General features: G+C 43.4%; 1 protein-coding gene across 1 annotated transcript in view; it reads right to left on the reverse strand.

The window, feature by feature from the left end:
• The window catches only part of Capn13 (calpain 13), a 73,668-nt gene that overhangs the window by 25,905 nt on the left and 21,483 nt on the right, over positions 1-26,280 (reverse strand). Inside the window, exons 3-7 of the mRNA XM_042696739.1 lie at positions 19,673-19,745; positions 18,342-18,457; positions 11,382-11,515; positions 4,119-4,293; positions 3,170-3,244 (exon numbers count right to left, since the gene is read on the reverse strand). Coding sequence (XP_042552673.1) covers positions 3,170-3,244; positions 4,119-4,293; positions 11,382-11,515; positions 18,342-18,457; positions 19,673-19,745 — 573 coding nt within the window. The remainder of the gene's footprint in view (positions 1-3,169; positions 3,245-4,118; positions 4,294-11,381; positions 11,516-18,341; positions 18,458-19,672; positions 19,746-26,280) is intronic.

Here is a 26,280-nt window from a genome sequence, read left to right on the forward strand (position 1 = left end):
ATGAGGAAACTAAGCAATCAGAGAGGTTAAGCATCTTTACTGAAGCCACAAAGTTAAGTGGCAGAGACAAAATTTCAATACGAGCCTTTGTCAGACTCTCTATTTTGGAATTCAAGGTGGATAAAGGACCCTTCTTGATGAGATTGTCACCTTAGCCTCAAATACAACCCATAATCCACTTGACCAAGGCCTGTACTATTACCAACAGGGCATTGCCTGGAGGAGCAGCACAGTTACCCAAGGCCCCTGACCTTAGCTCTGATCAGGTTTTTTCCTTTGCTTCTCACTGCATCTCCAAATCTCTACATCTCTGCTGGCTCCCAGTACCTGGTCCCTATGATAGCTCCTGGCATAAACCCAGGCTTTTCACCTTCCCAGCCTCACCCCCAAAAGCCTTGCACACAGTTTGTCATTGGCTGCCAGCACCGGCTAGAGCCCATGGAGCCAGTACTTGAGAAATGGTTGCCTGGTGGCCCTCAGAGCTTAATGAGCCACGCTCAGTGCCCAATGGATAGTTGGGGGCTCAGTTGGGCATGGGGAGGAAAAGCAGCCAGTGATGGGAAGGGGCTGAGTGCAGGGCTAAATGAGGCATGCTGATAAACACGCACCCCCAGCCCGGGGGAGCCACCAGGAACTAGGTGCCTAATAAAAAATGCCAATTTCATTTATCTTCCTGTCTGTGTCCTGCCTAGAGGGAGGATGAGCAGATTAAAAAGCACACTACATTTATAGGCTGCCTGAATCTTAGTACTTGTGGCTCAGAGTTACAGCCTGTTCTTTCTGGAGGAGGAATTTGTAACCAAGTCTAGCCCTGGTACAACTGTACTGTTCAATAATGTCCTATTGGTGATCACAAGAATGGGTTACCTCATATGCTCTGCTTGTTGACCATACTCCTAAGCTAACTCTTTCAGAAAATGTACTGCTGGGAAAAAGGTAGCTCAGTTTGTCTATCCTAGAACAGTGGCTCTTTAGATAGATTTTCTTTTCTTAAATTAATATACATTTTTATTGTAAAGATACTGTACAGAGGGGTTACAGTTACATGAGTACATTTCCTATCGAGCATTGTTATCTCCTCCTTTGTTTTTCCTATACCATCCCTTCCTTCCCCAATTCCCAAACTCTCCCCCCCACCCGAAGTTGTAAAGTTCATTTTCTTTTTTTTTTGGGGGGGGGGTCTGGTCGTGGGACCTGAACTCTGGGCCTGGGCGCTGTCCCTCAGCAATTCAGCTCAAGGCTGGCACTCTACCACTTGAGCCACAGTGTCACTTCCGGCTTTTTTCTTTTTGCTTATGTGGTGCTGAGGAATCGAACCCAGGCCCTCAGGCATGCAAGGCAAGCGCTCTACCACTGAGCCACCTTCCCAGCCCTAAAGTTCATTTTCAACATAGTGTCTTGTACATCTCATTGTTACAATGGGTCAACCTGTATCCTTGTTTCAGCATTTTGTTATTTCCCTTCCCCTCCCCAAATTAGAAAAAAATATATATATATATGATGCAGGGCACTGGAATCAAATACAGTGACAACAGGGGTTATACCATGGGGGGAAGAACATACAAAAGAAACAAAAAAATCACATAGTACATTAAAAACAACCGCAACAAAGATAAAACCTCTTGTGTCTCTATCTTGGGGTTCATTTCAGTTAGCATTATCTTATCTGGTCATATGTACACAGCTTTTGACCTTTTCTGCTTGTCCTAGTCATATATTAATTATTGCAGATAAGAGAAACCATGAAACCTATGTTTCTTTGGGCCTGGCTTACTTCACTTAAAATAAATTTTTCCAAGTTTTTTCATTTCCTAACAAATTGGGTGGTGTCATTCTTTCTGATGGAGGCATAGAATTCCATTGTGTGTGTGTGTGTGTGTGTGTGTGTGTGTGTGTGTGTGTGTGTGTGATATATATCACATTTTCTTGATCCATTCACTTAGATGGATTTTTGTAAGCACTAGTTTTATTGGCCATTAATAGTTATTCCTAGACAAAAAAATATTTTATAGTTAATGGCAAATTAAAGTCAAGCAGTAATTGTTTTGTTAATATAGCCTTCTCCAGGCCTCTAAACTGCTCATGTACCCTGTGATTCTCCAGGACGTAGAAATGGCAGGATACCTGTTCCAAATGTATTTAGAAATGGGTTTATACAGAAGATCTCCCAGGCTCCATCTTCTGAGGACACATCCTTCCAACTGTCAGCTGCTTGGAAGGGCAGGGCAGGATAGACCACACAGGACAGGTGGCCATGATCATCTATCTTCCCAGGTGAGATGCTCTGTCTAGACCACCCCTTCATCCCATGTCCACTGTAAACATCATTAATGCCCACAGCTCTCTCATTCTGGAGAAAGCACCAAAGTCTGATCAACACAGGAAGCTAGATAGCATGGCCGAATGATAAGAGGTATCACAGGAATAAAACATATTTGCTATCCTGAGACTTGTCCACATTGGTAGCCAATGGAACAATAATATTGATTGCCCTTCAGGGAAGGGAAGAGCAGAATGGTTGGGGTACAGCTCCAAGAACAAGAGGACCAGGATCTCTTGACCTGTACATATCAGGGCAAACTCTTCCTTAAAGGCACAGATGCCCCCTGGGCTCTTTCTCTTCCCTTGGCTTGGTGTTGTGAGGACTTTGCACACTTGTTTTGAGCTCAGACATGAAATCCCCTATTGAGGATGGCAGAGCCATTCAGGATTACCTGCTTACCCAAGGGAGAAATGAATTTGATCTTGGTTAAGTCCTAGATTTTAGAGAGACTTTGTTATATCAGTTTAGCTTATATGTCACAAAGGAAACCTATCTCAGGGCAAAACTTTCCCAAGAGTCACTTGCTGTGTGTATAGGTGAGAAGGGGTTCCATTCTACCTCTTCGGGGCTAATACTTCATCTAGCTAGCTACTTGACCTAAATCACTCCATGGAGAGCAAGGATTCCTGGGGATTCCTAAGGGAAAAGGGTCCTGGGTGCCAGAACTTTGGATAGAAGACACTGAGGCTGTTTGTGGAGGGGCCATGGCAGGGCTGGGTCATAAACCCTCATGTCTACTTTGCTGGTCTTTCTGGAGGCATGTGAAGCTGCCTCTTATTCAGAAGAGCAACAACAAAGGACAGAGTGCAGGCAGAGACTTACTTCAGGCCAGTGGGCCTGGCTTACCTGCTCAGCCCCCGTCACCGTGTAGGCATGCTGGCTCACAAGTCCGTTCCCCATCACTGTAGCCTCATCTGTCACCTACGGAGGAGAAAAGCAAAGGCAACACTCAGCCCTCACAGGCTCTTCAGAGCGGTGGAGAAACCCATTTAGATAGTGCTTGAGCCATCACGGCCTCAGGCCCATTGTGCCCATTGAGTGTGTGTGTGCTAGAACTCTTCTAGAGAAGCAGAGGTGGTGGCTAAGGGGTGGATGAGGCTCTAGATATTTGTTGTCCAGGAAGATACCCACCCCCTCCCCATGATTGACAGACACCACCCCACACACATGTACACACACAGCCTTGAGGGCCTGGGTGGCTTATTCTACCTAACAGTTGTCATCAGCAAACACAGCATGAAACACATCTGCTGGGGCTTTTGCTGGATTCAGGGGTCCCTGATGTCCCTGAGATGAGAAAGCGCATCTTTGGATGGTTCCGTGTTATGTTCAAAAGTGCAGGAAGCCACCCCTAGATAGGGAGCTGGATGTCTCAGAATAATCTCAAATAAGACAGAGATTCTGTTGAGACGACCCTTCGCATGGGGAGAGTCAGGGCTCTTTGCTCAGTGAAGGAAAACACCGAAGGAGCTTCCCCCAGCACCAGGAGCCACCACGGAGCCCCCAGTGTGTGGCAAGGCCCCTGGGAACTCTGTACTTGGCAGAAGGTCAGCCACATTTGAACCCTGCTCAGCACTTCCTGGCTGTATGCTAGTGTGACTTTATTTGGCCTCTCTGATCCTTTTCCTCTTCTGAGTAGTGAATTCTGGACTCTGTGTCTCAGAGGAAGGACTGCTGGGTGGTGACCCTGAGGAAACTCACTGTTGGTGCTATGTAGAGTTCAGTTGTCATTCCTGTCTCTAGCTGTGGGCCCTGGGTATGGAGAAACTCAAACAAAGGGACCCCCTTTACTCACCCCTTTTGGGGTGGCACAGGTCATTAGAGAGCCTGCCCTGGCTGCTGTCTTCACCATCATCAGCAGGTCTGAAGGGGAGGAGTGGAGGTTGACGCTGGAGACCACCCCTCCGGTGAGGTCCACCAAGGCATCCGGGAGGTAGCCGTAGTGCAGGTGGGAGTAGGACCCTCGCAGCCTTTGTGGGGTGAGAGTTAGGTTAGACCTCGGAGACACTTTTGGAGACACTCTGGAGCATGAGATGGCACACTGCTCCTATTTTCCAGGTGAGACATTTTGCTTGGTCCACTCTGAGTCATAATGCCCAAGGAGAGAAGGCCATGGTGAGCCTTTAGTAAGCACTGGACAATACTCACATGAGAGTCCCTAGCTGCTTCTTTGGTGTGACAATGTGCTACACACTAACAGTGTGCCCGTGACATGCTCTCTGTGTGCTCAGAGAAGAGCCAGACCTCATCCCTGCCCTCAAAGAACTCACAGTCGGGATGGGCACAGTGACTCACATCTGTAATCCCAGCTACTCAGAAGGGGGAGATTGGATGGATCATAGTTGGAGGCCAACTAGAGTTTTAAAAAAAAATAGGGAGACAAAGGACAAGGGGGAACCAATGCAGCAGCGATATACACAAGACAATATGCTGGAAATGATCTGTACAACTTGGGGGCAGGATGGGGGGGAGGGAAAGTAGGAGAAAAATGAGGGAAGGGGTAACAAGTTTGATAAGAAATGTACTCATTACCTTACCTATGTAACTGTAACCCCTCTGTACATCACCTTGACAATAAAAAAAGAGAAAAAAAATTAGTGAGATCCCATCTCAACCAATAAGCTGGTGTGTCCAGCTATATGGTTGCAGAGATGGCAAGATCTCAGTCGAGGCCTTCCTTGAACAAAAATACAACATACAGAAAAAAACCCTATAATGTAAAAAAGAGCTGGGAGTGGTTCAAATAGTATAGTGTTGGCCTAGGAAAGTACTCAAAGCTACCATTCCTAAACACCCCTAGCACCTCAAATCAGGAGGGATGAGGTGGCTTTCCTAAAGCCAACATAAGAAGGGAGAGAACATATGAATCCTCAGATCTGTCCTCCAGAGCCCCTTTCTAGGCCATTCCCTGCTGATAACTGTTTCCTTCTACTCTTGTACCCCACAAGTTCCCTGTCTTACCTTTCTCTCAATGGCCCCAAACCTCAGCCGCCCATGGCAAGTATGTGGGTCTCCTTCCTAGCTCCCCTTCATGAGCTCTCAATCCCTGGGCCTAGGAGGTGGGCAGTAGCACACCGGCCTCGCTGGGCTATATAGAGCTTGTGAGTGAATGAATGTGCACGTGACATGGAACAGCCCTTGTCTCCCTGTGTGTACAGAAGGACATAGAGCAGCCGCCTTCCTCTTCTCTCTGCAGACCTGTCCGCCCGCCACCACAGTGCTGGGGTATCAGGACACACTCTTCTCAGGAGATATTAAAAACAACAAACACATCAAGTTCTTTACTCGCCTTGGGTGTCTCTTTGCTACTAGATCAATTGGATCACCACGGAACAAAACAGATGGATTAATACCCCTGGGGTCTGAGGGGCGACTACACTCTGGGTCTGTGTTCAGAGAGGAGGATGGGCATTCTAGGGAGGAAGAGTCAATCTGGGGAGGCTCCTGAAACCAGAGGAGCACACTAGGGTGGGTGGGGGTGGCGATGGGGCTGGTCCAATCATAGTGAGGAGACCACTGAAGCAGAGGCTCCCTGGGGAGGCCGGTGAGTAAACCGAGGCTTCCTGGGGATTTCAGAAATACAGCCAGAATTAAATCTCGAAGGACAGCAGGTGGAAGCCTGGGAGACCCTGGGGCTGCCCCCTGGGAGGGGCTGCCCCCTCCGCCTCTGCCACGGGGGCTTCTCTGCAGGGTCCCGGAGGGTAAGCAGAGTAGGGCCCTTCTTAGGTGGTGGGCAGCAGAGGTGCTGCTGCTGCTACGTTTTTGTTTTGTAGAGTGCTGCAACATCAGATAAGAGTCAGGAGTCTGGACCCAGGCCCGCTGCTATCACTAATAGGGTCTCGGGCCTTTACCAAGCCCCTTCCCTATTCTGACCTTGACTTCTCAGCGGGCAACAGCACGGTACACAGGATCATTCTGGGCCCTCAGATCCTCCTTTTCCATTCTTCTCTTTATCCTCTTCTCCTGGAGAGAGCCCCAGAACCCCAGCAAACTCACGTCAACAAGTACATATCACACAACCATGGTGAGCAGAACACCATCGCAGGCGAGCATGCTGAGTATGACTTCGAAAGCCTGTGATTATAGAAAGCTAAGGATCACCAGCACAAGGAGCAATTCTGCAGGAACAACACTGTGACCATGTTGTCTGGCTTGTTTAAAACTGATCTTCTCTGACCTTGAATGAAGATCCACATTAGCCTCTGGAGCGTTCACTCAGTCGACTTTTTGATCAATATGAAGCCCTGTTGGGTAAAGCCTGACTCTTGATGTCCCAGAGTCTTTGCTGAGGGCACCAGACACTGACATGGACAAGGCTCTAGAAGCCATCCTGGAGGCCACCAGGTCCTCCCTGCAGTATCCCCTTCCTGCTGATACTCAGGGTCCTGTATGCTTCAACCAGAGCTGCAACAGAACAGCTCCGGAGAAGCAGCCAGGGCTGTCCTCATTTTATGGTCTCAAAGGCCCTGCCCCAAGCTGGGCACTGGTGGCTCATACCTATAATCCTAGCTACTCAGGAGGCTGAGATCTGAGGATCACTGGTTTGAAGCCAGCCCAGGCAAAAAAGTCCCAATGAGACTCTTATCTCCAATAAACTACTCAAGAAAGTGGTACTGTGGCTCAAATGGTAGAGCACTAGCCTCAAGCACCCAGAGGATCAGAGACAGCACTAGGTCCTGAGTTCAAGCAAAAAAAAAAAAAAAAAAAAGGCCCTGACTCAGTGGGTTTTGAGTCTCATTTGAGGTCACACCCCTGTTATTTGACACCACTAAGACATCCTATAGAACTGAAAAGACTCCCTGTTTCTAACCTCTCCCGCCAGTAGTCCCCTCTCCATGTCTTCCAGAGCCGTCTCTCTCTAGGTATCAGAAATGCCTGCAAAGTCTGTCCTAACAGCCCCCTGGGTGTTTTGACAAGAAGCTATCTGTCTACTTTACAAACATGAGCTTACAGATCTGCTGATGCTTCCGGAATACAGTGACTATTCTTAGTCCCCTTGGCTGACAGGAAATAGAAAAGAAAGGAGAGAGAAATCTGAGCTCACCACAGCTGTCACTATGCTTTGTCACCTGAACCCAGGAATTCTGAGCAAGCCCTGTCCTTATCCCTTTGCTTCAGCTTCATCTGGGGGAAATGTCTACCTGTTTTCAGTGATAGGAAGCAGGAGGAATCTGGATGGATATCTAAATCCAAGATGTTGCAATTACCTGCAGAAATTCTACAAAGAGTAATAACAGCTTTTCATATCATCTCCTCCTGCTGCTTCTCCTTTTCCTTCTCCTCTTCCTTCTTCTCCTTTTTTTTTACATTTCTTTTTTTTTATTGTGAGAATACTGTACAGAGGAGTTACAATTACATGGGCAAGATAATGAGTACATTTCTTATCAAGCATTGATGCCTCCTCGTTGTTTCCCCTTCTTCTTCTCCTCTTCTTCCTCCTCCTCTTCCTCCTCCTATTTCTTCCTTCACTTCTTCCTCCTCTTCCTTCTCCTTTCTTTTCTTCCTTTATGCCAGGGCTTGAAGCCAGGGCCTGGATGCTGTCCCTGAGCTTTTTCATTCAAGGCTGGTACTCTACTATTTGAGCCACAGCTCCAGTTCTCAGTTTTTTTGGTGATTAATTGGAGTTAAAAGTCTCACAGACTTTCCTTCCCCAGGCTTTGAACTGCAATTCTCAGAGCTCACCATCCTGAATAGCCAAGATTACAGATGTGAGCCACTGTTACTCAGCTTATTTTATGACTTCTACAGAAAAAAAAAATCCCCCCAAAATGGATTCTTTTTTTTGACCACTTTGGCCTATTAATTTCCAGTCTCCTCTGCTTCCAGGATAATTGAAAGGCGAGAGTGTACATGTTCACCCACTTGCTTGGAGAGCAAGAAACCTATGCATGTGGACAGATGGGCTCTCTCTATTTGTGCAGGGTCCTCGTGTGCCAGGCACCAAGTTCTATAAAAGGTAATAAGACAAATCTTACTTTGTGCAAATAACATTATTGAGGTCCAATGGGAAAGTAGGTGAGTACAGCTATTAACCCTGACATGGCAATGAACACTATGTGAACTTGGCCCAGTCCATTCGCCTCTCTGAGCCTCAGTTCCTTCATCCCTCACAGAAGAGGGATCCATTCTCAAGTTCCCTTTCAGTTTCCACATGCCGCAATTCTCTCCCATTTCCTCCTGCATTCTTCTTTCTTTGGCTGGGTGGGGTTAAAGCTTTTGAAACAGCTTTAATAGTTTAGAACATTTTCTCCTCTGCTAGATTTCTTTAGGTGGGAGAATGTGGATTCTGGGTCCACTTTCTCATTTCTTTTTTAAGCTGAATGATTGCTTTAGGTCAGCTTTTAACAAAATGGGGTCAAAGTCATCATTTCGTTCTATAAGATTTCTAATTCTCCCAGTGAACTGACAGGCTACCCCCTTTTACACAAGGAGAAACCAAGTCCCTGAAGTGATGAGGGCAAGATCCGTACTGGAAAGATAATGGCAGTGTTTGTGTAAGTAGCTTAGGAATGAATTAACCTCCTCCAATGCATGCACTGGTTCAACAGCCCTGGTCGTTATCTGGGTGCTTTCTCCAGCGCTAATGAACAGCCTTTCCTGGAGCTGGAATTGAGTAGCAAATTTAGTTTTCCCAAGTTGCTCTAAAGCAAGAGGCACACAGAGAGGTCTTGAGGCACCTCACCCTTTTGACTGTGACTTTCAAGATAGGGACTGGGTGGATTGTAGCTTTGTTGCCACCCTACAGGACACAGGCTTTACTCAGCCATAGCCATAATACAGGGACCTTGATTAATTGGGTTAACTGCTTCGCCTTATCTCTGCCTGGCTTCTCCAGGAATGACTTGAGGAAACTTCTGATCCTAATGGGCCTTTCTCCTGTCTATTTTCTTCCCAGAAGTGTGGTCTTTCCCCTGTGAAAGATGCAATGATGTGGTCTTCTCTGCTCTCCTGTCACACAGCCCTTCTAGGGGAAACTGTCCCTTCCACAGCTCCTGCCCACAAAGGTCTATGGACACGTGACTTCAGACAAAGCTGGGTGGGTCAAGGGGGACCTAATGTGAGCTTGGCACCCAGACTCACTCCCTAGAACTATAATCATCCAAGAAGCAGTGGATAGGGCAGAGGCAGAAAACGAAGCAAGAGGGAGGAACTAGTGTCCCAAGGCAGGTGAAGCTGAGCAGAAGTAGGGAAGAGATGGGGGTCACTAAGGCTGTGAGGAGGAGGAGGAGAGGTTGGTGTAGAGAGGTTGGTCTTGCCAAGGCTGTCACAAAACCAGACATGCTCTCCAGCCTTTCTCCTCGCTCTTGAACTTCTGTGAGATTTCATGCCTATTGACTTCTGTACATCGTGATCACTCACTCCCTTCATAATATCACTGCAAGGCCCTGTTGTTTATTTTTCTTTCACGCCATTCAATCATCTTGCGCTCTCTTTTATTTCCTTTCTTCCTTCCCTCCATTTCTCTGTCTCTCTCCTTGCTTACTTATTCTCTCTCTCATTCTCTCTCCCTCTCCCTCTCCCTCTCTCTCTCTCTCTCTCTCTCTCTCTCTCTCTCTCTCTCTCTCTCTATATATATATATATATATATATATATATATAATCCCTATTCTCTCTCCACTCCACCCACAACTATTTCAGGATGTTTAATGTTCACCTTTATGTTTGTACAGGTTCTTGTAAAATGCATACTGCAATGGCCAGTTTCCGTTTCCAGAAATATCTCTGTGCTTTATGGCTCAGTGTCCCATTCACCCAACACCCAATCCTCTGAGGACCATCCTTTGTGCAGACTGGATCTATGGTTTCTGGCTACTGGGTAGATTCCGTGGATTGCACCTACCCCACAGTCCTTCTGCAACCTGATGATGGACAGATCATACCACTCCTATAGCATTGCCAGGAACACGCACAGGCTTGTCCCCTTAGGCCCCTCTAGGAGTATCCTCAGTGGTGTGTGAGATATACATATAACTAACGTAAGGGTAGTCAAGAAGAGCCAAGCACAGTGTCTGGCAAATGGTGAAACGTTCAGTGAACATCTGTTGAATAAAAGTCTTAAGTACAATCTATGAGCTGGGGTATTTAACAAATCCTAGAGCCTGTCAGTATCAGAGCATAGTCCTTATGCATGGCTTGTTGACCTTCTGAGAATGATCAAGTCCCACACTATTGCAACCTCATGACAGTTGCACCAGACCCCAGACTTCCTCGACCTCGTTTTGAAGTGTTTTACCTGTGGCTTTGCTTAACACTCCTGCTTGTGGGGCTGTTTCTACCTACAGGTCTCTGCTCACTCTGGGACTGCTACCCTTCTTTCCAGGCTCACTCCCAGCCCCCATAGCCTCAACTGGAGTTTCTTTCTAGACCAGAAAGTGAAGATCATTTCCTCCTTGGTTTTCTCATCAGACTTGGATAGGGATATGATACAGGCAACCTGTGAGTTCTGTATCTACCATTCAACCTATCACAGATGGGTGCTATTGGGGAAAAAGAAAATTACACCTGCACTGAGCATATCCAGACTATTTCCCCTCATCATTCCCTAACAGAACCAAACCACAAAGATGTATGTAGCCTTTACATGTCATTAGGAGTTATATGTAATGTAGGGATGATTTAGCACATACAGCAGGATTGCAACGTTTAGACACAAATACTCTGCCATCTGAATAAAGAGCTGGAACATCTGTGCATTCTGACCACCAAGGGAGGCTTCTGGAGCACTCTCCTTCAGATACTAAGGATGGCAGTATTTGTTTGGACTTTGTGTACCAATGTAGCACTCATATTCTCTGCTCATAGCTCTGTCTGGCACCTCTTTTGTTCGTCTCTCACTATGTGCCTCTGAGTCCTTTCTGGTGATCACAACACTGGCAATTGTTTATAGAGGTTGCTCAGCCAGGTGGCAAGGGCTCTGACACTCAAAGGGACAGTGCTTGCATTCAGGAGAGATATTGAGAGTCCCAGGGCCAGCTGGCAGAGAGAACCTGCAAGAGCAAGTCACGCGGCAGGCAGGGTCGGCATCACAACAGGGCAGAGAGAGTGATCTCACACTTACTTGGCATAGGCTTTCTCCAGCAGGCACGGCCAGAACTCCTGCTTGTTCCGAGGATGTACGAAGAGGCAATCTCTCCCCACAACAGGCAGATAGTCATCTACCACCACTTCTACCCACTGGCCACACTGCCAGAACTGGAAGAGAGACAAACGTGTGCCTTAGGAGAGCTGGGGTAGGAGAGAGTTTCCAAAGCCTTTCAACCTACACCAAAAGATGCTCATGGTGACAACCTGAACGCAACGATATAACAACAACCTCAATCCAGAACAAACCTCCAGTCCCAATTGCTGGGCAGGGTGCAAGCATGTGATCTCCATCCGGTGGCAGACGTAGAAAAATAGGTAGAGAACAAATAAATAAATCAATGAGGCAGTTAACAAAAGGAAGTAAAGGTAGGGAGGAGGAGAATCGGGTTCTATTGACTGTGGGCTCACTTTGGCAAGTTCTTTGTGAGCTCCAAAGACACACAGGAGACATTCTAAATGAGTGGTCTGGACAGGGTTGGAATGGGGAAGAAGAGCCTACTGGAAGCTGAGGGCTGGAGGGAGGAAGTGCTATGTAAACACACAGGGAATGCATCAGACAGGTTTCAGGGGCAAAGGCCTGCCGGCAAAAGGACTGAGCAGGGGCAGTCTCATCCCGGCCCTCTCATCTCCCATCATTCTGGCCTGCCACTACAGCAGAGAAATGAAACTGGCACTGCTGCTGCTCAGAGTGCAAATGCAACAGATGTTCTTCTACCAAACAGACTGTTTTCATCTTTAGCACTCAATTCTAAATGGTTCACCTAGGGACATCATCAAATGAGGACCATTCATTCAAAGCCAGCCTTCTTTGCTTCATTGCTGGCCTCCCCTGGGCTGGATGAGTAGTGGGACTTCCAAGTTTGAGCTTTGATGGAGGCAAATCTCCCCTAGCTGGGTGGATGTCATCTCTCATTTACGTGGCTCTCATCCACAGCCGCATGTCCAGATGCTGGGCTGTCACATCCAGCTGAGGACCCGCTTTCAGAGCAGAGATGGAGACCAACACACAGATAATCAGTTGAGACAAAGGAAAGATGTTTTCATGGTCCTAATAAATCCCTGCACTGCAGCTGGCTTGAGCACAGCTGTGGACTTGTGCTTTTCTGGCAGTGAGCAGGAAGATGTGTAGGTGTTGAAGCTGAGGAGTCACCAAGGAAAGCCAACCCCAGCTCCCAGAAGGAGAGGACTAAAAGGGCCATCCGGATTTTGTGTTTAATTGGGTAGCAACAAATAACAGCGTCCATTTTGTGGAAATCTGCCGGAATTCTGGTTTTGCCTTTTAATTACCCAAACAACAGATGTAGGGCAAGACATTTAATTCATGGTGTCAGTTTCTTCATCTGCCAAAGAATGGCATGATTAAGAATGGCCTCAGAGCCTGTAGCTGGGATCAGATAGAAGGGAGGGTGTGGTTTTGAGGGACTGCTGTTCAACAGCCATTTTGTTCAGCATCCCGGACAGTGCCTGATACCCAGAAGGCCATGCTGAATAGGTGTATCTTGCTCAAGGATGCTGATCTTGCTAGTTTCATCCTAGAACTCATCCTCACCTCCATCTTTCCAGTAAGGCCAACTAAATTTGATTTCCCAAGAAAACATCAGATGAGACTGCTGCTACCAGAAAGGATGCAGAGTCTTGACTGGTGGTCAGGATTGACACCAGGATATATACATTTTCTGGTTTGTGCTTCTGGGTGAGGAGGGATGCTATCTAGATAATGTCTGAACCAGCTAGAACCATTCAGGTGCAATTTTGCCTCACTCCCTTGTCAGGAAAACAGAAATGTTTGGGGAGGCCAGGCATCTACAGTACCCTGGGCATGGGGTGTTTTCCAGAAGCAATGACCAAGCTCACAGTGGAAAGAAGAAAGCTTCAGAGGTCAGCGTCACTCACTGATGCAAAACTGGGAAACTTGGTGATTTTCTTTGTCACCCAGTAGAGCAAAGCATATCCTGCCTGAGACTTCAGTTGTCTTGACTAAGTCAATCTCATCAATGTGGTAATTAGATCAACAGAGGTGGCAGCATCCCTAGGTGCCTGTCAGAAGATCTAGTAGGCACCTTGTTGGGTTTCAGGAGGAGAGAACAGGGAAAAGGAGGAGGCCCAGCAACAAAGAAAGGGAAGTTGGCTAATTAAAAGGAGGACGTCCTTCTTACTGAAAGGCTCACTGAGTTCAAGGCAATATTATTTCTTAAAATGTATACATGTGGATGTATTCTAGAGAATTTCCCCTACTCTGGGGGAAATGGGGAGAAACAATTCCCAGAAACTGGCAGGTTGAAGGTGCATGCTGGGTACAAAGTAAGAAAAATAGATAAACATTGGATATTTTCCTGCAACACTAGAACCTATAAGACAACGAGGATAGTGAGAAAAGAATGTGATACCAGAATCCTAAAACTAACCAAAATGTCAGTCTTAAGTGAAAGCAAGTGAAAAACTCTCATTGTACTTTGAGGAAAGTTATGCAAGGAACTACTATTTAATGAAGTCAAATTAGAACAAAATATCAAGGTCAGGAGAAAGGTAAGAGAAACAGCATCAAGTGATGCATTTTAAATATGCCTTTTACAAGAAACGCACCTGTAATAGTGAAAAGAAACCGATAATAAAGCGATAAACAGAGACACAAGAGGCACATATACTCAGGAAGCTAGAGTGATGATGTGAAAATTAGATAGTGAGGAACAAGGCCAAAGGCATTAAATATAACAAATAAGGATATTATGCAAGTTTTATCCTTATACCATGATGGCAATATCATAAGTTTTGAGCCACTAAAGAATACAACAGAAAACATGCAGAGCCAAAACATCCAATAGAAATTGGAGTCTCCAAGACTCTGACAAGAAACTTCCATTGTTCTTTTAGAATTTGATAAACCAAGCAGACAAATTAAGCCAAGGTAAAACAGTCAATTATAGGTAATATGATATGCAAACCAGAATGCTGATCTAATAAATAAACATGAGCCAGTAACAAAAACTATCATGGATGTGGCCATAAATAAAACTACTTTAACAATTTCATCCGATGTAGACATCTTTATAAGTATACATTTTATAAATCTGGCCATCAAATAAGGGAAACTATGGGACCTATGTTTTGGGTCTGGCTTACTTCAAATATAATTTTTTCCAAGTCTTTCCATTTCCTAACAAATGGAGCAGTGTCATTCTTTCTGATGGAAGCACAGAATTCATATACATTTCACATTTTCTTAATCCATTCATCTACTGAAGGGCATCTGGGTTGGTTCCATATTTTAGCTATGGTAAATAATGCTGCAATAAACATAGCTGCGCTGGTAGCCTTAGTATGGCCTTGATTGTGATCATTTGGGTAAATGCCCAAAAGTGGGATTGCTGGGTCATAGGGGAGCTCAATGTGGAGTCTTTTGAGGAACCTCCATACTGCTTTCCAAAGTGGTTGAACAAGTTTACACTCCTACCAACAATGCAGTAGGCTTTCCCTTGGCCAAATCCCTTCCAGCATCTGTTGTTATTAGAGTTCTTGATTATAGCCATTCTAACTGGGGTGAGGTGGAATCTCAATGTTGTTTTGATTTGCATTTCTTTTATGGCTAGAGAGGTTGAGCATTTCTTGTGTCTATTGGCCATTCTTATTTCCTCTTCAGAGAAGTCTCTATTTAAGTCTTTATCCCACTTATTAATCAGGTGGTTATCTATTTGAGGATTTGTTATTGGGGGAATTTAATTTTTTGAGTTCTAAGTATATTTTAGATATGAGGCCCTTGTCCATTGTATGGCTAGTGAAGATCTTCTCCCAATCTGTGGGCTTTCTATTGATCTGGCTAGCTATGTCCTTTGCCATACAGAAACTCTTCAGTTTTATGCAATCCCATTCATTAAGTGAAGTAAGCCAGACCCAAAGAAACATAGGTCCCATGCTTTCCCTTATTTGCAATAACTAGTATATGTTTAGGACAAGCAGAAGAGGTCAAAAGCTATGTATATATGACCATGCAAGCTGCTGCTAAGTGAAATGAACTCCAAGATAGGGACACAATAGATTTTATCTTTCTTGCTGTTCTTTTTAATGTACTTATACGTACTATGCGATATTTTTTTTTGTTTCTTTGTATGCTCTTCTCCCATGGCATAATCCTTGTTGTCACTGTATTTGATTCCAGTGGCCTGTGTCTTGTATATACACTTTTCTAATTTTGGGAGGGGAAGGGAAATAATATGCTGAAATAAGGATACAGGTTACGCACTGTAACAATGAGATGTACAAGATACTATGTTGAAAATGAACTTTACAACTTTGCAGGGGGAGGGAGGAGTTCGGGAGGTGGGGAAGAAAGGGATGGTAGGGGAAATACAAAGGAGGTGGTAATAGTGCTCCATAGGAAATATACTCATTACCTTGCTCATGTAACTGTAACCCCTCTGTACAGTATCATTATAATAAAAATATATATGAAAAAAGACACTATGTTGAAAATGAACTTTACAACTTTGCAAGAGGAGTTTGGGAGGTGGGGAGGGAAAGGATAATAGTAGAAAAAGAAGGGAGGGGGTCACAATACTCGATAGGAAATGTACTCATTATCTTACTCATGTAACTGTAACCCCTCTGTACAGTATCTTTACAATAAAAAAATTTAAAAATAAAAAAATCAGGCCATCATTTAATAAAACTAAAACTTAGGAACCCAAACATTACTTCCTATAAAACTTAATCACTTACAAATTAAATTAAAAAAATCCCATAGGTATGGGAAAGAATAACTCAAAGCTAAATATATTACAAATTTAAATTAAAAAGTAGGAGATTTCATGTCAAAACTTAAAAGTTCTAACAGGGGAATTTGTAGCCTTAAAAGATTATATTGAAAAGACTAACAATATAAACTATACAATTCCAGCAACTATAAAGAGCAACAGAATTTTAAAGAATGTAACAGGAAATTAATAAAGAACAGGATGGATAATGAAAGCCAAAAGATTATTTGTTAAGTAACCAACACAATAGATTCACTGAATTAAGAGAAGCTGAATTAAAGGGAAGGAAAATATAACTCTGGGATTAAGAAAGTTGATCTAGCCACATATTTACGTGAGATTAAATGGATTATCAAGATAATACAATCTATAAGGTGATACTTTTGGAAATAAATAGAAACAGCCAATTTTTCTGATAAAATATGCATTTCAGTAATTAGCTCCACTAGGATATGAGACTCAAGCAAATGAATAGCCACTGAATATACTATAAGAGTTAAAGAAATCACATTTAAGAATAGATGAGTTATTAGCTACTGTCTAGCTTATATTTTTGTCTATTTTATTTCAACTTTATCAAAAGATACAGTGATGACAAATATTACTCAAATTATACCAAATTTTAAAAATATAGTCAGTTCACTTTAAAAAGCATAATTCAAACATCATGAAAATAGCATAAACTAGAAATGGCTTTTACACAAAATTGGTGTAAAATTTTGAGTAAAATTTTTAGCCAATTGAATCCAACACATCTCAGGAAAATATATTATTAAAATCAGAAGGAGGCAGGATTTTTTTCTTTATTTATTGTGCTCAGTCCCAATGCTTGAACTCTGGGCCTGTTTGCTGCCTCTGAGCTTTTGTGCACAAGTCTAGCACTCTATTACTTGTGTCACAGCTCCACTTCTGGCTTTTTTGTGGTTAATTGGAGATAAGAGGCTCATGAACTTTTCTGTGCAGACTGGCTTTGAATCTATATTCTCAGATCTCAGCCTCCTGAATAGTTAGGAGCACCTAAGAGGAAGCAGGATTTTTGATTCTTGTCATTGTGGTTCAAAAAATGGTAAGTTTCTAATTAATATGACAAGGCAAGAGAGTAAAATATTAAGCTCTACATCTAAGAGACAAAATTACCTCTATCTCAGATAATATTATCAGATATTATTATAACTAAAACAGTCCAGATTCTATTAAAGAAAAAAGGAGAACTATTAAAACAATGACAGGATGGCTAGATACAGATTAATATACATCATAGTATTTCTCTTTTCCAGCAAAATCTACTTGGAAATGAGGAGGGGAGTCCCAAAATATTTCATTCACATTAGCTATAAAATTGTTAAATATTTGAGAATAAATTTACCAAGAAGGATAGAGCACCAATATGAAAACATAACCATAACATTTTATTGAAGGGCATAAAGCTAGTTCTGAATAAATAAAAAGATAGCTCATACTTCTGGAAAGGAATAATTAAAACAATAAAAATGTAATTTTTCCAAATTAATACATAAATTCAATGCCATTGCATTCTATATCACAGCGGCTTTTCTTTTTAATTAGACAAAATGGTTTTTAAAATTCGCAGGGAAGAATAAATGTACAAGAATTACTGAGATATTCTTAAGAAAAAAATAGTGAAGGAGAACTTATTCTCCCACATCGTACAATTCCTGTAACACTCTTGAAATCAAAATAACAGGACATGACTCTGAAATAGATAGACAAGAACACAGTGACAGCCATGTTGTTCTAGGTCATATCTTCTCCATCCTCCCATTTCTTCTTATACCCATGATTTAAAAAGTGTTTATTTATTATAAAGGTGATGTATAGAACAGTTAGATAAGGCAGGAAATGAGTACATTTTATTTGGACAATATCACCCCTTCCCTTGCTCTCTCCAAGTTTTTCCCTCCGTCCCTACCCACAAGTTGGATAGTTCATTTTCCACATTGTATTTAGTGATCACTACTGCTGTATTTGTTCACTCTTCATCCCTTCATTTCTGTGTTCCCTACTTCCATGATTTTAACTCCATTTTCCCTATGTGTGATCTGGGTAACTGACACAAGAGTACCAACTATTCTCATCTCAAACTTCCAAGACAGTAAGTATTCAAGACTCTCCCTTTCGGGGGGCAGGGCGGGAGTGGTCATAGAGCACACTCGTGGTGCACATACCCGGAACCAGAAAATTCCTGCATACTGGTGTGAAAAGCTTTGGTCCATCAGGATCTTCTGCAGACACTGGGGATTCTGGGTCAAGGAGCCCAGTGCTGCCAGGAACCAGCAGTCTCCTGGGAGGGGATAAAGCCATGAGAGGCTGATAGAATGTACCCGGAAGTCCCATCCCATAATTTCACAGGTCCTAGCCACCAGAATTGGCATGCTTCCTTCTGGAGGCATTGTTGAATATCAATCTGAAGTGCTTGAGACTAAAAAGATTTGGGATTCTGCACTTTAAATAAAATTAGTATTTTGAAGATTTACATATATACAATGGTATCCGTGCCACGTTTAAACACACAATGATGTATACTTCATATGCAACTTAGATACACAGCCTGAAGGAAATTTTAAACAAAGTTTTTAATGAGCCGGGGTATAACTTAGCAGTAAAGCATATGCCTAGCATGCATGAGACCCTGGTTTAGTCCTCATAAGAACCAAAACGAAATAAAATTTTCTGTGCTCCTATGTCATAACTTATCCTTCGAGTCCATGTGTAAAATTTTCTACTTGTGGCACAATGTCAGTGTTCAGACAGCCCCAGATTTTGGAGCATTTAAGGTCTGGGTGGAGTTAGATTATGGATGCTTAACTTATTATGAGTTTTTGCCCTTGAGAGAGAAAAAACTGCTCTATTATTACCCTATTATGAGGTACCGAAGGAATTGCTGCTGGCGGTGGTAGTGGTGATGGTAAGTGTGTGTGTGTGTGTGTGTGTGTGTGTGTATAACTGACAATATGTTGGAAGTGATGGTACTAGTAAGGGACTACAAGGAGTCACAATCAGGAAACTTAATTATACTGATTCTCATTTTTCCTTTTTTTGTCAGAAGTGTACAGAATTGAAATCGCAGTAAACTTTGGTGCTATCTTAGGTAGCAACCAATGATCATACAATCAAAAAACAGACTTGAAGTTTTCTTTGCTAATATTTGTTCAGTTCTTATCCATGTAGAGGCATTCTAGCCCACATCCTGAGGGATGCAAGGTCTTGAGGTTGTCCTTAGGTATCATTGTGATACCTAAGGCCTTCTGGATAGGCCTTTCCCCTTTCCTGAACCTTCCTTCCTTACCTTCAGTACCATGAGCTCTGTGAGTGCTGTATACCAGAAACTGTGCTCAATGCAGAAGCCACAAAGAAGCCTCAGAGAAATCCTTCCTCCAATTTGGTGAACCCTAATAAGTTGATTATGGGCTGGTGGCCAGGTAGACTTTTCATGAAATTGGCCTAAGAAACAATGATTTCCCAGGTGAAGTATGAGAATTGGGAGGGAAGCTCTTACCTGCAGTTCCTTGTTGGATGTCAAATCGGCTGGCACCTTCCAAAATGAAGTAAGGGGGGCCCTCTGATAATTCCTTAGGAGAAACAGGGAAAACTATGAGCATTTTTCATTTCTTAAGTCTCAGTGCAGTTCCCACAACATTGTTCACTTGAATTATCAAGGTTAATTCCTATGAAGGTGTCTAAAATCTGAATAAAAATTCACTTTCTTTTTCTTCAGGGTAGTGTGTGTGTGTGTGTGTGTGTGTGTGTGTGTGTGTGTGTGTGTGTGTGTGTGTGTGTGTGTGTGTGTGTGTGTGTGTGTGTTTCTACTGGGTTTGAACTAAGGGCCTTGAGTTCTTGCTTGATGTTTTCTACTCCAGGCTAGCTCTCTACTACTTAAACCACATCTTCACTTATGGTTTCTGGTTCATTAACTGGAAATAAAATCTGCCCAGGATGGATTTGAACAATAATCCTCAGATCTCAATCTCTTGAGTAGCTAGGATTACAGGTGTGAGCCACCAGTGCATGGCTTATTCTTCAAGCTTTATTATTCTCAGGAAGCAGATATCAAGTTGTGTATATGTAAACAGCAAATAGATAAGACAAGCAAAGTATACAAGAAGACCACCTAAATAAGGACTGTGGCTGTTCACAGCAAAAAATCCATCTTCTGGTCCCAACAAGCCAGTGGTTTATGAGAAAGTAAATTAAATATATTCATTACACCGAACTTTAGAAATATAATAAGGGACCATAGCTGTCCATAGTAAAACTTTTCTTGTGAAATGGTATCACTTAGAACTCTCCTTGAGCAGTCTCTAGTTCCAGGTTCAAGTCCAGCCAGGTGTTGTATAGGAAGTCTTTCCTTTATTCAGATTTTTTTTTTTGGTCAGTCATGGGGCTTGAACTCTGGGCCTGGGCACTGTCCCTGAGCTCTTCAGCTCAAGGCTAGCGCTCTACCACTTGAGCCACAGCAACACGTCTGGTTTTCTAGTAGTTTATTGGAGATAAGAGTCTCACGGACTTTCCTGCCCAGGCTGGCTTTGAACCGCGATCCTCAGATCTCAGCCTCCTGAGTAGCTAGGATTACAGGTGTGAGCCACTGGCGCCTGGCTTCAGATTTTTCTTTACTCCCTGAACTACTCACAGACCAAGTGTGGATGACACGTCCTTCCACAGCCTCCAGCCCACATGCTCCTGCCTTCCTCAGGAAGAGAGTGCTAAAACGTTCCACAGAGGGGCACCATCTGGACAAATTGTAGTAGCTCCTAACAGATACAAGGCTGTGAGTTCCTGCCCCAATCAATGCTCACCGCCCTGCTAGTTTTGTCTGTTATGAAGAGCCCACAGACTCTCCTCTACTGTAACTTGTCGGTGCAGCTCTTCCTGATTTCCATTGTATAAGTTTGCATAATTTGGTAATTGTTCCTCTATCATTGCTTTTCACATTGACAAATATGTCCCTAGAGTGCAGGGCTACAACAGTGCACATGGACTCCTTTGCCCAGGAGCCATGAAAGCATGGAGTCCTATGCCAGTTTAACCTGCCAGCCTTTCATTCACATACAGCTCGAGTTTCCTGGAGGGGAATGCATATTCTGGACACCCAGACTCCCTCTGCTTTCTCAATGGCTGACTCCATCAGATGCCAAGAGCAGCATGCACAGGCCCTTCTGAATAGTGTCCCTGAGCCAGAACAAAGGCTAGGCTGCACTTGGGAAATCTCTGCAGTCCACACAAGCAGGAAAGAACACTGAGGAGCTGTGGCCATGTGCACATGGTTCCATGTTTATGGCAGCACTTTTCAGAATGTCCTAGTCATGGAATCAGCTTCATTGCCCATCAACAGATGAATGAAGAAAGAATATATGGTGTGTGCGTGTGTGTGCGTGTGTGTGTGTGCGTGTGTGTGTGTGTGTAATGGAGTATTATTCAGCCATAAAGAAGAAGAATCTTATGTTATTCACAAAATGGATAGAACTGGAGAAATAAGGAGGATATAGAAAGACAAATAGTACATTTTTTTTTAATCATCTGTGAAGTCTAGATTGTAGAAAATACAGACATGAAGCAGAAGTGAGTCAATATGGGATGAGGGCAGTGGTCACACAGAGTGGAATAAGAGAAGGTGACAGGGAATATGTATATGGTATGCAATGTGAAAATGCCATAATAAACCCTACTTTTTTTTGCTGGTCCTTGGGTGTGAACTCTGGGCCTGGACACTATCTCTGAGTCTTTGTGCTCAAGACTAGCACTCTACCACTTGAGGCACAACACCACTTCTGAGTTTTTGTGATTAAGTGGAAATAAAAAATCTCACGGGCTGGCTGCAAACCGTGATCCTCAGATCTCAGCCTCCTAAGTAGTTGGGATTACAGAGGTAAGCCTGAATCTTTTAAAATTAATAATCATTTCCTTAAAATTGGGCATTTCACTAACTGCTAATTATCCCCTCTCTTCTATTGGTGAAAGAAACTTAAAGTCTCCTGGAAGTCCTGCTGTCCTGAGTGGGGACAGTTAAGATTCTCAGCATGGAAGTAAAGATGTGGCTCCAGTAGTAGAGTGCCAGCCTTAAGTAAAAAAGCCAAGCAGAAGTGCAAGACCTTGAGTTCAAGCTCCAGTACTGGCAAACACACACATAAAAAGATTCTCAGTGATAAGAATAAAGAAGATAGGAAGAAGGTCATGAGGTATTGAACCTGGAACATGGGAAAGTTTGCCCTGTTTTTGTTATTGGTATTGGTTGGTTGTTTGGTTTTGTGCCAGTACTGGGGCTTGAATTCAGGACCTCATACTCTCACTTGGCTTACACCCAAGGCTAGGGCTCTACCACTTGAGCCACAGCTCCACTTCCAGCTTTGTTTCTGGTTAATTGGAGAAAAGAGTCTCACAGAATTGTCTGTCCTAGATGGCTTCAAACCTTGATTCTTAGATCTCAGCCTTCTGAGTTGCTAGGATTATAGGCTTGAGCCACCAGAGCCTGAGTTTCCCTGTTTATCTTGACATACTGCCCTGCTTTTCTGAAGTTGTGTTCTTCTTCTCCTCTGATGTGTCTCAGTGATCCTTCAAACAAACCTGACTGCGAATACAGCCCTGACATGGGAACAGAATGCATGACATTTGGGAAAACGCAGTGATGAAGCAAGGTGATGGCTACCACTTATGACGAACTTGCTGAACTCTAGGTGCTGTATTTCTAGGTTATTCTCGGCAGGCTCCCAATAGCCTTACAAAGCAAGATGAATCCTAGTCTGCAGGAAAGAAAGCAATACAGAATACTTAGTCCAACATCTAACAGGGCACGTGTTCAATAAGTATTGATTCCTTTCTCCTGTGGTATCTGCAAAAAGGCTCTCCTCATAGACAACCCAGAGCTCCAAATGCATTCATTATTAAACAAGGCAGAATCAAAACATGAATTAAGTAGTCAATTCAGAGTCAAAAGGACAAAGAAGGCTCTCAAAAATAGGAGGAAGGAAATGATAAAGAAAACAATTTGTGAAACATAAAATAAATCAGAAACAGCAAGAATAATAAAGTAAATAAATTGTTCTACTTGAGGTATTGGATTAATGGAGATTCAACCTTTGGCAAAAATAGTAGAGAAACCCAAATAAGATTAGAAATGAAGATGGAGTTTAGCAATTTAAGATACTAATAATCTTTTGGATGAAAATCAACAGGGCTAAATATATTTCAAATTAGCTAATAATCTGAAAGACTAAGAGCTTCTGGTAACATGTTTACATCATCAAAGAATACTGCTATAATATGTCTGAAAAAAAATCTTCCTGGTATATGCTGTTTTCCTGTGGAGTTCTTTTATATTTATAAGGAAGAGAATACCCCTATTGCATTTGCAGTGTTAAGATAAAAGAAGAGAAGTACGTTGTCATTTCATAAGTCTGTACACACACACACACACACACACACACACACAAACACCCCCCTCCCCCGACATACACATGCACACACACACACATGCACTTTCACACACAGACATAAACATGACTGATTTGTACTGCCTTATTATGATCAAGTAGGATTTGCTGTAGAAGTGCAGAAATCCATTGTGGTCTCCTTAAAACATGCAGTAATATGAAGTCACAGTTACATGGGCCAAAGGGAGAAACCATGACCTTTCCACTAATGCTATGAAGTCATTGATAAACACAAAACAACTTTTTATGTTTTGCTAAAATTATAGAAGTTATAACTAAAAAGTAAAAACTTAGTTAGAACAGAATTACATTTTCACATGATCAAATTATAAGGTAATTATTTATAAAATGGGCTCAATTGCCAACAACAAATTCATTGAATTCTTTGCATAAGAGAAGAACACAAGGCTAGATGCGTGTAAGTCATGCCTGTAATCCTAGCTACACAAGAGGCTGACATTTGAGGACCAAGGTTCAAGACTACCCCAGACAGACAAATCCCCAAAACTTTGCCTCTAATTAACAAGCAAAAAGCCAGAAATGGAGGTGTTGCTCAACTGGTAGAGCACTGGCCTAGAACAAAAGAGCAAAATGAGAGCATGAAGCCCTGGGTTCAAGCCCTAGTACTGGCACGTACGCATGCGCGTGCACACACAGACACATACAGACACACAGACACACAGACACAGACACACAGACACACAGGTGCCAATGGCTCACACCTATAATCCTTGTTAGATCTCAACTGGGCAAGGAAAGTCCTTATCTTTAATTACCACTGAAAAGTAGAGTTATGGCTCAAGTGGTAGCCCTGAGCCCAAAAGCTCAGGGACAGTGCCCACACCCTGAGCTCAAGCTCCAGGACTGGCACACGCACAAAAAAAGGTAAGGACACAATACCTATGTTTCCTGTCTTTGAGAACATGGCTTGTTGCATCCCCTAAGAAAGAGAGGTTACATGAAAAGGTGGAAATGAGACCCACAGGCACTTCATGCTACCAGGCCAACTTCCACAGGCAAAGCCTCGCCCTGGGCAGTTCCCCACTTTCCAGGGAGACCAGATACACCAGGGCAGTGGCAAAGCCAGTATGCTAGATCCTGGATCAGATTCAGGCTGGCCCACCACCCAATGGTGACTCAGAATTGCCTGGCAGCTTTGCAGACAGAGAGGCTACAGAGCTCCACCTTCCATAACTTTGATTTTTCAGGTCAGTCAGAGGCAGAGTTCTGGTTTGATATAGTTTCTCAGGTGTGTCTGAGGTCCAGCCAGGGCAAGGGAGCAGGCTCAGAGAGGCTGGGCGGTATGTTAATAGGTCACACAAGAAATAGGCTAGAACCTGGCAAGAACATGGCAGTTTGCTGGTTCCACAGAGCCTGCTCTTTCTCTCTGACCATGTCAGCAATTAGTTTCCTCAGATTTACTGTTCTCTGCCCCTGTGAGATGGCTTGAGCCTTTGTGGGCTCTGATACAGGAAGCAGTGATAGTTAATTTGATGTGTGGATTTGACTGGATCACAGGGAGCACAGCGATTTGGTAAATATTATTCCTGGGTGTGTCCATGAGGGTGTGAGCAGATAAAATCAGTATTTGAACTGATCGACTTGGTAAATCGGACTGTCTTCCTAGTGTGGAGGACGCACTGAGTGCCTGAAGTAGAACAAAAGGTGGAAAGAGACTTTCTCCAGTCTCAACTTGAGCCAACAAAATGGTCTTTTCTACCCTCACTTTGGCCATGACACCAATGGCTCCCTGGTGCTCAAGCCCCTGACTTAACTTACTCATGTCACAGGTTTTCCTGGATCTCCAGGTGACAGACAGTGCATTGTGGACATGGAACTTCTTAATTTCCATGACTACATGAGAAAATCACTCATAACACATCTCTCCTAATAAATACTTCAATAAGATATATATGTACATATGCATGTGTACATACTATGTGATATTTTATCATTATAGATACTAATAAACTCATTGATAATAAATATATAATAATAATATTTATATACATTAGTGGTATCATGGTTTGAACCTGAGGAAATACAGAAGCCATTGACAATCAAATGAAGTAACTATAATAACTTATTTTTGGATTGTGGGCTCTTACTCCAGGCAGAGTTTGGGATGATCTTTGGTTTATTATGTGTGTCAGAAGCTCATGTAATGCAAAAGCCCCGGGGGTCTTAGCAAATAGCCTCTCTGAAGTAGAGCCACACCAGCTACTGTCCCCAGTGGTCTCTGCAGGTGGGTACTGCAATGTGACAGCATTTGATGTCCTTGCATTCTCTTTGAAGGCTGCTCAGGACTTCTCCAAGCATGCTACTCTTGGATGAGAGAACAGTAGTGTGTTAATTAGTTTTATACTACCGTGACTGAAATACTTGAGAGAACAACTTAGAAAAAGGAGGATTTCTAGGGTTCACAATTTCAGAAGGTTCAGTCCCTGGTGGCTTTGCCCTTTGCATTTGGGTAGAGCGGCATGGGGGCAAGAGTGTGTGGCAGGAGAGGCTGTTCATTTAATGACAGAAAGCAGAGAGCAAGGAAGGGACCAGGGACCAAGAGACACCTTCAGAGATACACCATCAGTGACTACTTCCTCCTCTTAGGCTTCAACTCCTGTTTTAGAGCCTCCCCAGAATACTACCAGCTGGGCACAAGCTTTCGGGGACATTTCATATG

The sequence above is a fragment of the Dipodomys spectabilis genome, unplaced genomic scaffold, assembly GCF_019054845.1.
Source record: "Dipodomys spectabilis isolate Male_0828 unplaced genomic scaffold, ASM1905484v1 ptg000210l, whole genome shotgun sequence".
Taxonomy (NCBI): Eukaryota; Metazoa; Chordata; class Mammalia; order Rodentia; family Heteromyidae; genus Dipodomys; species Dipodomys spectabilis.